The 13,003-nt window shown below is 47.4% G+C and overlaps 2 protein-coding genes across 7 annotated transcripts in view; one reads left to right on the top strand and one right to left on the bottom strand.

Moving 5' to 3' along the window:
• Positions 1-5,137, bottom strand: part of atad5a (ATPase family AAA domain containing 5a) — a 22,990-nt gene extending 17,853 nt beyond the window's left edge. The window contains exons 1-6 of one of the 4 annotated variants that reach the window (XM_052517799.1): positions 5,116-5,137; positions 3,472-3,534; positions 1,612-3,358; positions 1,194-1,284; positions 904-1,062; positions 515-623 (exon numbers count right to left, since the gene is read on the bottom strand). In XM_052517799.1, coding sequence (XP_052373759.1) covers positions 515-623; positions 904-1,062; positions 1,194-1,284; positions 1,612-2,888 — 1,636 coding nt within the window. In that variant the 5' untranslated portion in view covers positions 2,889-3,358; positions 3,472-3,534; positions 5,116-5,137. Of the gene's footprint in view, positions 1-514; positions 624-903; positions 1,063-1,193; positions 1,285-1,611; positions 3,359-3,471; positions 3,535-3,614; positions 3,678-3,709; positions 4,344-4,603; positions 4,670-5,115 lie in introns of those variants that run through there. The other 3 variants (XM_052517797.1, XM_052517796.1, XM_052517798.1) reach the window with 3 other exon arrangements.
• Positions 4,635-13,003, top strand: LOC118376877 (far upstream element-binding protein 2-like). 3 transcript variants are annotated; one of them, XM_052517812.1, is made up of 18 exons: positions 4,636-4,873; positions 5,474-5,579; positions 5,710-5,769; positions 7,067-7,103; positions 7,269-7,327; positions 7,462-7,533; positions 7,637-7,694; positions 7,885-8,056; positions 8,350-8,448; positions 8,619-8,726; positions 8,883-8,985; positions 9,137-9,249; positions 9,642-9,941; positions 10,149-10,252; positions 10,403-10,482; positions 11,018-11,239; positions 11,587-11,762; positions 11,967-13,003. In XM_052517812.1, exons 1-18 carry the CDS (start codon positions 4,748-4,750, stop codon positions 11,973-11,975), a joined length of 2,004 nt encoding a protein of 667 aa, XP_052373772.1. In that variant the 5' UTR covers positions 4,636-4,747; the 3' UTR covers positions 11,976-13,003. The 3 variants fall into 3 exon arrangements, with proteins under 3 accessions (XP_052373774.1, XP_052373773.1, XP_052373772.1); XM_052517814.1 differs by lacking the exons at positions 11,587-11,762; positions 11,967-13,003 and having other exon boundaries at positions 4,635-4,873; positions 10,957-11,160; XM_052517813.1 differs by lacking the exons at positions 11,587-11,762; positions 11,967-13,003 and having other exon boundaries at positions 4,635-4,873; positions 10,952-11,160.

Below are 13,003 nucleotides of genomic sequence, written 5' to 3'. Positions count from 1 at the left end.
TCCTCCAGGCTTTCACCTTGTCACGCTATACAAATAATACACTTCACCTTCTCCTCCAGGCTTTCACCTTGTCACGCTACACAAATAATACACTTCACCTTCTCCTCCAGGCTTTCACCTTGTCACGCTACACAAATAATACACTTCACCTTCTCCTCCAGGCTTTCACCTTGTCACGCTACACAAATAATACACTTCACCTTCTCCTCCAGGCTTTCACCTTGTCACGCTATACAAATAATACACTTCACCTTCTCCTCCAGGTTTTCACCTTGTCACGCTACACAAATAATACACTTCACCTTCTCCTCCAGGCTTTCACCTTGTCACGCTACACAAATAATACACTTCACCTCCTCCAGGCTTTGAAAATAAATTGTGCAATGTCAAAAATTCCCTTTCTAAAAAATAACTACAACCTGTGTACATCCTGTAGCCAGAACACTTCAGGGTGAGCAAATGATAGATGTTTTCTATAATCATGTTACGACTTCAGTCAACAGTGATAAAGTACCTGCTTTTTTCCCCAATACATCATTTAGACTGCGTTTCCGAGCTGTTCCCTTCTCCTTGGCAGTCGGAGCAGAGCCATCCTGGCTATCCTCCACACAAACCACTGAGTCCTGCACAAACAGTGGTTCGCAAAAATAAAGGTTTAGCGGGTTATCGATGAAACAAAGCCTTTCTGTACTTGTACTTCGTCTCACAGTTGGAGAAATGGACAGGAAACAAGATAGTCAGGTGGATTGAAAAGTACATGCATCATCTCTAATATGACAATTGTTATCAATGGAGCATGAATTGTACAGTACAAGTACATACTGAGCGAGAGTAGAACATCTTCTCCCAAGTAAGGAAAAACCTACAATCTTTAACTGAAATGTCATTCGGACTGTAGTGTACCTCATCTTCATTGTAGCTCTTCTTGCCCTGTCTCCGGGTGGAGCGTCGGAAAGACCTCTGACCCTCCTTATCCGCGGAAGCCTTTTTACTCTGCTGTATCTCCCGGGCTTTCTCCACCAACTTCTTTGCCTTTTCTCTCTTTTTCGATGCATTGGATTCCTGATCAAGAGGATTCAAATGAGTTTAAGAAGAAAAACTACAAGTGAAAGGAAAGTGTGTGCTGAATTATAGCTGCTAATTCAAAACATCGGTTTCATATTCCAACTGATAAAAACAGAGGCTATAATTACCTTAGTAGCTAGGGGACTTAGGATTTCAAAATCACTTCCACCCTCAGACTTTGATGCAGAGCTTAGGAAGACGACTCTGGTAAATTTCATCCTGAAGGTTCAAGGTAAGAATAAAATGATAATAGTTTATGCAAAGGTAGTCAAAAAAGCAAAAACAAATTAAATGCCCCAATTTTTTATTTTCAAACATATACAATGCAAACTAGATATTACAAAGTCAGCATGAAGCTAAGGCACTACTGTCTGACTGTAGTAATGTATCGTCCTGCCTTTAAAACAGTGTCCAGACTAGGGACAGGCCTCCATTGTGGACGAGTCAATCTATGTCCAAACCTATTGCCTCTCTGTTACTGACCAACAGGATGCACAAGCGAGACAATTAAAAACTATGCTTAAAGACATCTTGGCCATCCCTCACCTGATGGGACTTCCTGTCTTGTCTGGTGGACAGACCATCTGTGCTCTGAACACCCTGTGTCTGGACTTGTCTGACTTCGGGGTGGACATCTGGAGAGGGCAGTCCACGGTGACTGCTGCAACATCTTTCACCCTTTCTTTTTTTGTTTTCCTCACTGGGGTTACTGGATCAACAACAAGCCTGCAAGGGGCTTCTCTGGTGGACCTCCTGACTGTTGTTGGTGTGGAGGTGGTGGGCTCTGCTTCAGGTTTAGCCTCAGTGTTGGACTTCCCTTTGGGTTTAGAATCAGTCTCCACAGCGTCAGTCTCCATGGGAACATGGTCTTCTTGTGCCGCGGGTGAGGGAACTGACTCCTGCTCCAAGGCCTTCTTCCTCCCTCGTCTCTGCGGTTTCTTCTTAGCTGCATTTTTACCTGTCTGCTCCTCTGTTGGAGCAGCAGAGTGGTTCTCCTCCTCTACAGCCTCCCCCAAGGCCTTGTCCACAGGCTGCTTCCCAGGGCCCTTGCCGGGCTTGGCTGGCTGCTTGAAAGCACTCATGAACTGCTTCCGCTCAGTCTGGCTGCACTTGGGAGTGGATGATTCAGACTCAACGATACTGAGCTCCAGGTCCTCCTCCTGCAGGACCACGTTGGACCTCCTTTTGGGGGCAGGCAGCAGCTCCAGTCTAGACTGGGGATGAGGATGAGGAAAGGAAGCAGTCTTCACCACTACAGGTGCTAGGCTCCCCTCTTTTTCCCTGGAGAAGATGGAGGCAATCTTTTTCTCTGCAACCAGGACTGGCTCGTGGCCGGGGGAAATGGTGTGCACCTCAGCTTGGATGGTGAGGGTTCGAGGAGATATCTGCAGGGGACAAAGCTCTTTGGCTTTGGGTACATCCAACATGTCTTCTGGCTCCGGGTCGACTCTGCTTTTCTCTCCCACTTTCTCCTCTCCCTGGCCCTGAGTCTGCAGGAAGTCCTCAAAGGAGATGGTGACGGTGCTCCCGTTCAACTGAGACGCCTCTCCCACGTTCACCTCTAAGCTTGCATCACACAAAGAGAGCTCAGCCTCCTGGATCTCGGGCACATACTCCTCTGTTTCCTTATCCTCCTGCTGCTTGGCTTTAGCCTTACTGACAGTCACCTTGTCTTTTCTAGGAATTTTAGGAGAACCGTCGCAACTTTCCTTTTTCTTCAGAGGAGCCCTTTTTTTAGAGTACACCTTGGGATGATTGTCTTTTTGAGCCTTCTCAGGACATGCCGCGCCAGGGTCATTCTTACCACAGGTGTCTCCAGCCATGCCAGCATCAGCACTGAACTGGGCCAGCAGGGCAGCTGTGTCACTACCCAGGAAGCCACAGCTGCTGCTGACTACATTGCCCTCTGACCCCTCACCATCTCCTGGCCCCTCTAAGACCACACACTCCTCCGTCTCAGTGGAACCTGCATCAGCATCAGTCTCCTGTAACTGCCGGGCAACTTTGCTGGGTTTCCTGCCCTGTTTCTGACAGGGCTTGGCTGGCAGCCTCACAGGGCTGTCTAGGCTGGCTGGTGATTCAGAGGCTGGGGCCCCAGGCGGTTCTCCTTAGTCTGCTCTGGGGTACTACCTTTCTCTCTAACTGGTGTGGTCTTCCGGCTGAAGTAATCCATGATGTTGTTGGACCTGGGTGGGGAGAATGGTTTCTCCATGGGCTTGGGCACAGGGGAAAAGTAGTTTGTGATCATCTTGACAGGAGGAGCATGGGCATCTTTGCATGATCTCTTGCATGGCTGTAAAACAAGGTGCAATGATTACGTTCTCTATTATTAAAACTATGCAATAAAAAAAAATATCCAATGCATTGACACAGGCTAGTGTACAGATGGAATTTGGTTGGACATACCTGAGTTTCAAAATCTTCAATGGCAGATGCCATAGCAACGACACCAGCCATAATTTCACTGACCTAAAATAATTAAATGGTTTTAGTTGCAGTGACTAACTAGTTGGTGCATTCTGGTGCAGTTAAGTACTTAGGTAACTTACCTACTAACTAGTAGTAGTCAGTTAACCTGAAAAGCGGCAACTGTAGATCAATGGTGGATGTGGTAGTAAGCTAAAACAAAAAGAACACAACTTACCAGCTCTTCTCCTTGATCCCTCTAGAAGACACAACCTCTAAGCTACGCGAACTGTCATTGTGTGGCAAAGTTGATAGCTTGCTATCTAACTGTCTGTCTAGGGAAATAAATATCTTAATATAATATCTAGCTAGCTAGCTATATCCGACTATTGTTGGATGACATGGCTAACCTTAGTTGGAAAATAGTCGGCTAGCAAGCTGCCCAAAACGCGTAACGAAACTACAACGAAGTTTTAACATGTAACTGCAAAGTAAATTCTAGATACTAACGACGAATTAAACACACATATAAACAATAATTCCGTATTTTGGGTACACTGGAGGTTTGGCTTCAGTCTTCCAAAAATCCCGCCTGACTCGTCCAGCCCAAATGGCGCCAAATTGACTTGCGCGTTAGCGTCACCAACTCCACCACTCACAGTGGCAGAACATGTACACGTCACGAACAGTTGTTGATGTTTGGACTGCAAGGCTCCACCCCGCGTGATATTGTAAATAAGTAGCAGTTCTGTTTCTAAACAAATACAGCAAAAGCTGATCAAATATCAACCCACTGCTGTCTAGTTTTGATGAGAGTGAAGTAGATGTTATTTATTGCTTGTATTAGTGATGATCCATCAAGGTTTGCTAATAAATGTACTGTACAGGTGGAAATGATGACAGCTACTACAAATGCAAGCTCTGATCAGTGCACAGACCATAAACCGTATAGGCACAGACAGTCCCTGTCATTGGAAGATGTGAAGGTTATTTTAACTGCCTTTGACAAAAGTTATCTTCAAAATTTTCCGAAACGTTTGGGGTTGAAATTCATATTTTGTAATAAAGTGTCTTCATATAATGTTATTATAACCTTATGTTTTTACATTATTTGTAGAAAAGTAATCTAAACCTTGTTCCCGCTCTCAGTGCTCCATCTCCGGTTGAGTCCCTCTCCCGGAATATTTGATAGTCTGAGTTCCCGCTCCTGCGCAGTCTGTCCTGGCCTAAACACCACTTTAACTTTCGTATTTTCTTCTCTCTCCCCTCCGCAAATATGTCGGAGTACAGCTCGGTACCCGCACCCGGGGCTGGAGCTCCTCTCGGCGGACATCTAGCTATCGGTAACGGTGGTGGAATAAAAAAAGATGCCTTTGCAGACGCGGTACAACGGGCCCGGCAGGTGAGACAGAAGCGGGAGGCAGTGCAGCTATGCCACTGGGAAGGAGTGAAGAAAATGTGACTTGTCTTGTTTCGTGGTTGTTAGCTTGCAAAGCTGGCTGACTATGTTTGGCGACCAATCAATACTGTTGCCAGTTATGATTATTATAGCTCTCTAGTTAACGTTATAAGTCAAGTGAATTTGAAGACCCAGTTGACGTGCCACTGCAGAAATACCGTTATGATGTTGTTACCAATGCGTACATGCTGTTCGCCGTCTCCCAATGTTGTTGTGTTGTTGAGAGCTGGCTGCTTCTGCTGCATGCAAAGACAAAGTCCTGATGATGGACAAGCAGGATTCGAGCCCTCAGCGTGTCTGTGTTTTTGAGCGCATTCCCAACAGTATATATCCTCAGCTAGCCAGCCAACACTGTCAAGTTTGCCCACTTTAGTTGAATCATCATTCCGCTCACAAACAATTAGCATCTCATGTAATATGTAAGTTGCTTATCAACGTTAGTTAATACCCAGGACCAGCACAAATAAATCAGACATTCTCATCATGTCATCGCTATTTGAATATCTGTTATGTGTTCAAGTGACTTCAACTTTTGTGCATCAGATTGCTGCCAAGATTGGTGAATGTGCAGGGGTAGCCCCTATGAACAACATCAATGCACCAGACGTCTTTCCCTTCACAGCACAGAAACGACAGCTGGAGGACCCAGGTACACACACACTGCTGGGGAGTGTGAAAGGGCCACTGCCCATGTGAACGTCTGATAACTGGAGTGTGTGCACACACATTATTGTGAGATCAGATTCAACCTTTGTTTACTTGTTTTTTTCTTCCCACAGATCAACCTGAGAGCAAGAAAATGGCTCCACAGAGCGATGTGGACTCAGCCACAGCTCTCTGTAAGTTGCTCTTCCTCATGTCTCCTACTACCTACACAACCTGCTCTATGTCTTACAGGAATGTCAACCCTCTCTCCTGGTCGGTGTCTGTACTATCCAAACCCTCTCCCCTGGTCGGTGTCTGTACTATCCAAACCCTCTCTCCTGGTCGGTGTCTGTACTATCCGGCCCCTCTCCCCTGGTCGGTGTCTGTACGGTCCGGCCCCTGTTCTGTGTCAGTACTGTTTCGCCCCTCTCCCCTGGTCGGTGTCTGTACTATCCGGCCCCTCTCCCCTGGTCGGTGTCTGTACTATCCAGCCCCTCTCCCCTGGTCGGTGTCTGTACTATCCGGCCCCTCTGTACGGTCCGGCCCCTCCCTGTGTCAAACTGTTTCCTGTACTATCCGGCTTCTCCCCCCTCTCCCTGGTGTCGGTGTCTGTACTATCCGGCCCCTCTCCCCTGGTCGGTGTCTGTACTATCCGGCCCCTCTCCCCTGGTCGGTGTCTGTACTATCCAAACCCTCTCCTCTGGTCGGTGTCTGTACTATCCGGCCCCTCTCTCCTGGTCGGTGTCTGTACTATCCAAACCCTCTCCCTGGTCGGTGTCTGTACTATCCAAACCCTCTCTCCTGGTCGGTGTCTGTACTATCCAAACCCTCCCCTGGTCGGTGTCTGTACTATCCAAACCCTCTCCCCTGGTCGGTGTCTGTACTATCCAAACCCTCTCTCCTGGTCGGTGTCTGTACTATCCAAACCCTCTCCCCTGGTCGGTGTCTGTACTATCCAAACCCTCTCCCCTGGTCGGTGTCTGTACTATCCAAACCCTCTCCCCTGGTCGGTGTCTGTACTATCCAAACCCTCTCCCCTGGTCGGTGTCTGTACTATCCAAACCCTCTCCCCTGGTCGGTGTCTGTACTATCCAAACCCTCTCCCCTGGTCGGTGTTTGTACTATCCAAACCCTCTCCCCTGGTCTGTCACTGTGGGCATCACCTATCCGGCCCCTCTCCCCTGGTCGGTGTCTGTACTATCCAAACCCTCTCCCCTGGTCTGTCACTGTGGGCATCACCTATCCGGCCCCTCTCCCCTGGTCGGTGTCTGTACTATCCGGCCCCTCTCCCCTGGTCTGTCACTGTGGGCATCACCTATCCGGCCCCTCTCCCCTGGTCGGTGTCTGTACTATCCGGCCCCTCTCCCCTGGTCTGTCACTGTGGGCATCACCTGTGTTTGGCTTGCAGTGTCTTGCATTTTGCAGTGTGTCAGTAATCTGAGCCCTGTCCTCTCTCTATATATCTCTTTCTTTCTCTCTTTCCTTTTACAGCTATCGGAGCCCAACTTGCAGCACTGGCCCAGCAGAGGTAAGTCATTAGCATAATTTAATCCATAACAATCCAAGTAGATCTCTAAAATGAAGTGAAATAGGAATAGGTGATTGGAATTAGTTCTTCAGCAGAAGATTAATGGTGACAATATGTTGACGATTTGGATAATGAACTATTGTGCTTGGCTTCTCTCTCCCACAGTGCCAGGCTCACAACCACCTCAGAGGAGTACAGTGTTCCTGATGGAATGGTGGGACTCGGTAAGTGCACTTTCTCCAACATGGTCACCGGATTAGTTTTTTTGTGTTCATGTGTTGAATTTGAACATTACTGGACTCATCATGAACATCAGAATCAATAAAACTAACAGCTCTCCCCTCTTCCTCTCCTCCAGTCATTGGCCGGGGCGGAGAACAGATCAACAAGATCCAGCAGGAATCAGGCTGCAAGGTTCAGATAGCCTCAGGTGAGGGACTGGCAAGTGTGGCCTTTATAGTCAATGGTTAGAACCAGAGCTATAGTTGAACTCTCTTCGTGTGTGTGTGTTATTGACTGTTGGTTGTTTTCAGACAGTGGAGGTTTACCAGAGAGGAGTGTCTCTCTCACAGGGTCCCCAGACTCCATACAGTAAGTGAGATCCTACTAGCTAATTGTGACATTTTGTATTGTTATCACAAGATGCTGTTCACCTCTAGCCACTGAATTTCCACAGCGCTATCTTTATGTATGGCATATCTCTGTAGTTCCACTATTAATGTGTGCTGTTGCACTCATCAGTTGAGTTGACCCACCCCTCTCGCTCTTCCACTCTGACTAGGAAAGCCAAGATTTTATTAGATGAGATTGTGTCTCGGGGGAGGGGCACGCCCCCCTCATCCTTCCACGAGGCGACCAATGGACAGAGTGGCTCAGGGCAGGAGATGATGATTCCCGCAGGCAAGGCTGGCCTCATCATCGGCAAGGGAGGGGAGACCATCAAACAGCTACAGGTATATACAAACAGTCAGTCGGCCTCACCAGTAGCCAGAGAAGTGTTCCACAACACATTGACGGGTGTGTTTTGAGATATTGACAGTTTCATCGCAAACAGGCTGATGTGTGCAGTCATGCAAATCATTTTTTAGGTTGTTAAATCTACAGAGCAAGAAAGAAATATAAGCAGGAAAATCTCGTATCTCATTACACAAGTGTTTCATGGGCCATGTGAGTGAGAGTTGAGTGAATCATTGCCATCAGTTGGTTGAGCAGAGCTGACTATGCTGTCTGTCTGCGGCGTTGACAGGAGCGAGCAGGAGTGAAGATGATCCTGATTCAGGACGCGTCTCAGGGACCCAACATGGACAAGCCCCTGCGCATCATCGGGGAGCCATACAAAGTGGAGGTAACACAAGGCCTTGCTACAATCTGCATCCCATATTGAATTGGCATGCTGTACTGCAGCTCTGCAGATGGGGGATTTGGTAGCAACGTTTGATGTGCTAATGCTGTTCTCCCTAAGGAGACTTCATAAAGCTGTTTGAATTAGAAAATGTGTCCTGTGGGTCTGCTCAGCAAGCCATGGAGTTGGTGCAGGAGATACTGAGGGAGAGGGATCAGCCTGGCTTCGGAGACAGGAATGAGTATGGCTCCCGCATGGGGGGAGGTGGAGGAGCCATGGACGTAAGTGAGAGGGAGGTGTGTGTGTGTGTGTGTGTGTGGGTGTGAGAGGGACTCACATTCCCCATCACAGGTTTTATTTGTATGAGAGTGAGCACCTTCTTATAGCTATCAGTCTAATCTATTTGGCGCTGTCTAACCTGCTCTTTGATTGGCTAGGTTCCAGTGCCACGACACTCTGTCGGGGTGGTGATTGGTCGCAACGGGGAGATGATCAAGAAGATTCAGAACGACGCAGGAGTTAGGATACAGTTTAAACCAGGTATATAACGTTTCATAGTCATGTCATATGAACTACTTCTACTCGACTCATTTACACGGTTTACTCACAAGTTGTGTGGTGTCTACTAACAAGCTCTGCATTCTGGTTGTGGTGTTGCACAAGTCACAGAGGAAATGTCCTGTCGTTGCAGATGATGGCACAGGTCCTGATAAGATGGCCCACATCATGGGCCCACCAGACTGCTGTGACAATGCTGCCCAGATCATCCAGGAGCTACTGCAGAGCATCAGGGTCAGAGAGGAGGTAGGACAGGAAGTACATACTTCACACACACACACACGTAGAGTATCTGAAAAACAGCCACTGCTCACATGCCAGCTTGGAACTGTTTACATACAAGTGTATTGGAGCTGCCATGATGCCGTGCCTTGTGGAACATACAACATTCAACACATTTAGTGAAACACTGGAACATTGTAAACAAATGGAACATTGTAAACAAATGGACTCCATAACCTAGACAAATGATAGTCCTAGAGCATTCCCATAATTCCCCATACAGTACATTACTGTTATTAGGAGGTAAATATCCTCATTTTAAACTAACTGACTTTCTGATGTCCAGGACCAGGACTTAAATATATATTGTATTAAGACCCTATTTTTCTCTCTCTTCCACCCTCCTGCCTTCTCAGGGGCCTCCGGGCATGTCCCCGAGTGGTGGCGGCAGGGGCCACAGCAGAGGGGACCAGGGGAGCTGGGGTCCCCCTGGTGGTGGAGGGGAGATGACTTTCTCCATTCCGGCCCACAAGTGTGGCCTGGTGATCGGACGGGGCGGGGAGAACATCAAGGCCATCAACCAGCAGACTGGGGCCTTTGTGGAGATCTCCCGCCAGCTGCCCCCCAACGGGGACCCTAACTTCAAGCTCTTTGTCATTCGAGGCTCTCCGCAGCAGATAGATCACGCCAAGCAGCTCATCGAGGACAAGATCGAGGTATGCAGGGTTCCTGCTCAGGGTAAGGAGGAAAGGGCTGAAGGATTGATGGATGGGTTTGTGGTGTTGGGAAACTCATTTGGGGAAATGGACATGATTGCTTCAACGCACAATCAATGGAGTCAAACTGGCAATTGAGTTGCTTTCAGTCTTTTCACCATAGATGTGAACATAATGTCCATGCATCTAACTGGTTGTGCTTTCCAGGGTCCCCTCTGCCCTGTTTGTCCAGGTCCTGGTGGACCAGGCCCCATGGGTCCCTATAATCCTGGTCCCTACAACCCAGGACCCCCAGGAGCCCCTGGACCACAGTGAGTGGAGACTGGAAATGTAGTCATCCCAAACTCTGGCTTTTACAAGCCTCTACTGGCTAAAATGTTACATTACAACGATACAATCATTGATTGGACCAATGGAAGTCTACTGAGTAGTAACTGGGTTTTCTCTATCCCCCCCCCAAGTGGAGGTCTTCATGGCTACCCCCCACAGGGCTGGGGCAACACCTACCAGCAGTGGCAGCCCCAAGTAACCCACGACCCCAGTGAGTGACCTGCAACATTGAACTTTCAGACCCTCACTGTGGACAGGAAATGGTTACATTGGAACTATAACTTTCAATGGCCTCCCAAGGTTTTCTCTCGCTGTAATCACTTATTTGAAAAGACTGAGAAAGGGAAAGCGATGTGGAGTCAACTCCACCCAGCCTACCAGTGGTCTCTTTTGGGGTTTCCTACTATATAGTTGTATCTCCTTGTCATTTCAAAACAGTGCTCATAACAGAGGGCAGGTTTTAGTTAGCCTGGTCCCAGATATGTTTCTGCTCTCTTGCCAACTCCATTGTCTGGTGTCACAATGTCCATAGGAGTACAGCACAAACTGGGGCCAGGCTAGCTTTTAGTGGTACATAACCCTGCAACTATTATCAAAATCATCTGTGATGGGAGAATGTCTTTCTGTGTTGGCTATTGATAATAACTCTCCCTATCTCTCTCTGTCCCCTGGTTTCTAAGCACAGGCAGATAGCAGGGCACGCTCAGCCCTATGAGGACCTCACCTCCAACTGCCATCTTTTTTAGGCAAGGCAGCCGGTGCCGCGGACCCTAACGCTGCCTGGGCAGCCTATTATGGCCAGTACTACCAGGGAGGGCAGCCAGGGGGAGCAGGGCCCAGCCAGCCCCCCACCAACCCCACCGCTGGTGGCCCAGCACCTGGAGACCAGCCCCAGGCCAGCCAGACCCCTGGGGGCCAGCCTGACTACACCAAGGCCTGGGAGGAATACTACAAGAAGATGGGTGTTGGTGAGACCACTGGTCCACTATAGTTACTAGAATAACACCACGGGAGGAAAGACTGCAGTTGTTTCCCTCTTAGAATAGGAAAGATGGGCACTGTCTAATTTTGTCATTTTAGACCGTGTCTATCTTTCCCATGTAATGTTGTATCGAGGCGTATAGCTGTCTCTACTGTTGTGGGCTGTTGACTACGCTTGACTTTAGATTACTTTCAAGGTCTAAAATCATCTGAGAAATGTTAATTTTGAAGTGAACCAGTGCTTTAAGAACATGAATCTTTCATCATGTTAACCTTGTCGATCATAGCATATCTCTTCTTCATCCATAAGACCCCCTCTCCTCTGCTCCCCTAGCCCAGGCAGGAGGCTCTGCAGCAGGGCCAGGAGCAGCAGGTGCCCCAGCAGCCCCAGGTGGAGGCCAGCAGGACTACAGTGCAGCCTGGGCAGAGTACTACAGGCAGCAGGCTGCTTACTACGGCCAAACAGGACAGGCCCCAGGACAGCCTGCTACCCCTCAGCAAGGCCAGCAGGTAAAGTTACACTCTGAGTGTACTGTGACAGTTCTCAGATGTGTATGTCTAACAAGTTGTGTGTTGTATGTTGCCTAGGTGTGTGCATTCTGTCCTGAGGTGTACTGGCCTGGGTTGCAGTCTGTTTTTGTCATCCAGGCTGAAGATGTTACTGGTTGTTGAGGTTCTCTGACTCTGTACTCTTACTCTGTTCATTCTCTCCAGACACAGTGAGGGGCTCGGCTGAGACTCATAAAGAGCGAGAATAAAGAAAGGCTACTACCACTTAACCCAACCAGTCAACAGAATCCGGGCCATTTAAAAAATAAATAAAAAATCATATATTTTTTGTTCTGAAGGGATTCTGTGCTGGCAGTCCTTTCCCTGTCCCTCCCCTTTCCCCATCCAACTCACCACTTGTTTAAATAAATATACAAATATACGAAGAGAACAAACTATTGCTTTGCCTGTGAGCTGAATAATGGGATGGATTTCTAGGACTGTTATCTTTCACTTTGGTTCCCTGATATCTTCCCTTGTTTTATCTGTCAATAAAAACATGAACTTGGGAGATTTGAACTCGAAACCATGAAAGCCAGATTTACTTCCGGAAATGCTCATCACTCACCCAATGAAATCCCACTTTCCCCTTTTAATTGTATTTACCACAGCCAAACTGTCTATTCAAGTGACTTACTTCTGGTCCTACACTACTAATACTGCATTTACTGAAATTAACATTGATTTATAAAGATTACAATCAATTACGTTAATGGTAAAATGATTAAGAGGTTTTGCTTTTAAAGGTGATTATTTGAATTGCTTGGTCGTTTGATTTCTCCATCTGGAACATTCCCATCGCCTAAGTTGCTTGGTCTTCATACATTTTGAGCTTTGGTTTTGATTTTATGTTCTGTGAATTATATTTTTGTTTTCTCTGTGTGTGTGTGTGACTGTACAGTATTTAGAATGTGATGATAAACAGTGATGATAAACATGAGTGTGTTTGCACAGCGGAAGACTTCAGTGATTGTGGAATGCTAGTTAACATAACCACGGGTATATCTACAGTGGGAAGTTACCTACTGCATATATCACATAACATGAGTCTGTTTAACTCAACCTGTTGCACGGGAGACGAATGGTGTTACAAGTTTTAGTTTTCCTTGATCTGTGACATGGTCTTCTACATTGTACGTTTTTGTTTTTTATTTTTCAATTGTTTTGAATAAAGTTCCAATAAAAGATGTCCTGACCTCCCA

The sequence above is a fragment of the Oncorhynchus keta genome, unplaced genomic scaffold (genome assembly GCF_023373465.1).
Source record: "Oncorhynchus keta strain PuntledgeMale-10-30-2019 unplaced genomic scaffold, Oket_V2 Un_scaffold_9739_pilon_pilon, whole genome shotgun sequence".
NCBI classification, from domain to species: domain Eukaryota; kingdom Metazoa; phylum Chordata; class Actinopteri; order Salmoniformes; family Salmonidae; genus Oncorhynchus; species Oncorhynchus keta.
The sequence above is the reverse complement of the archived record's forward strand: the minus strand, read 5'-3'. Positions and strand labels throughout refer to the sequence as shown.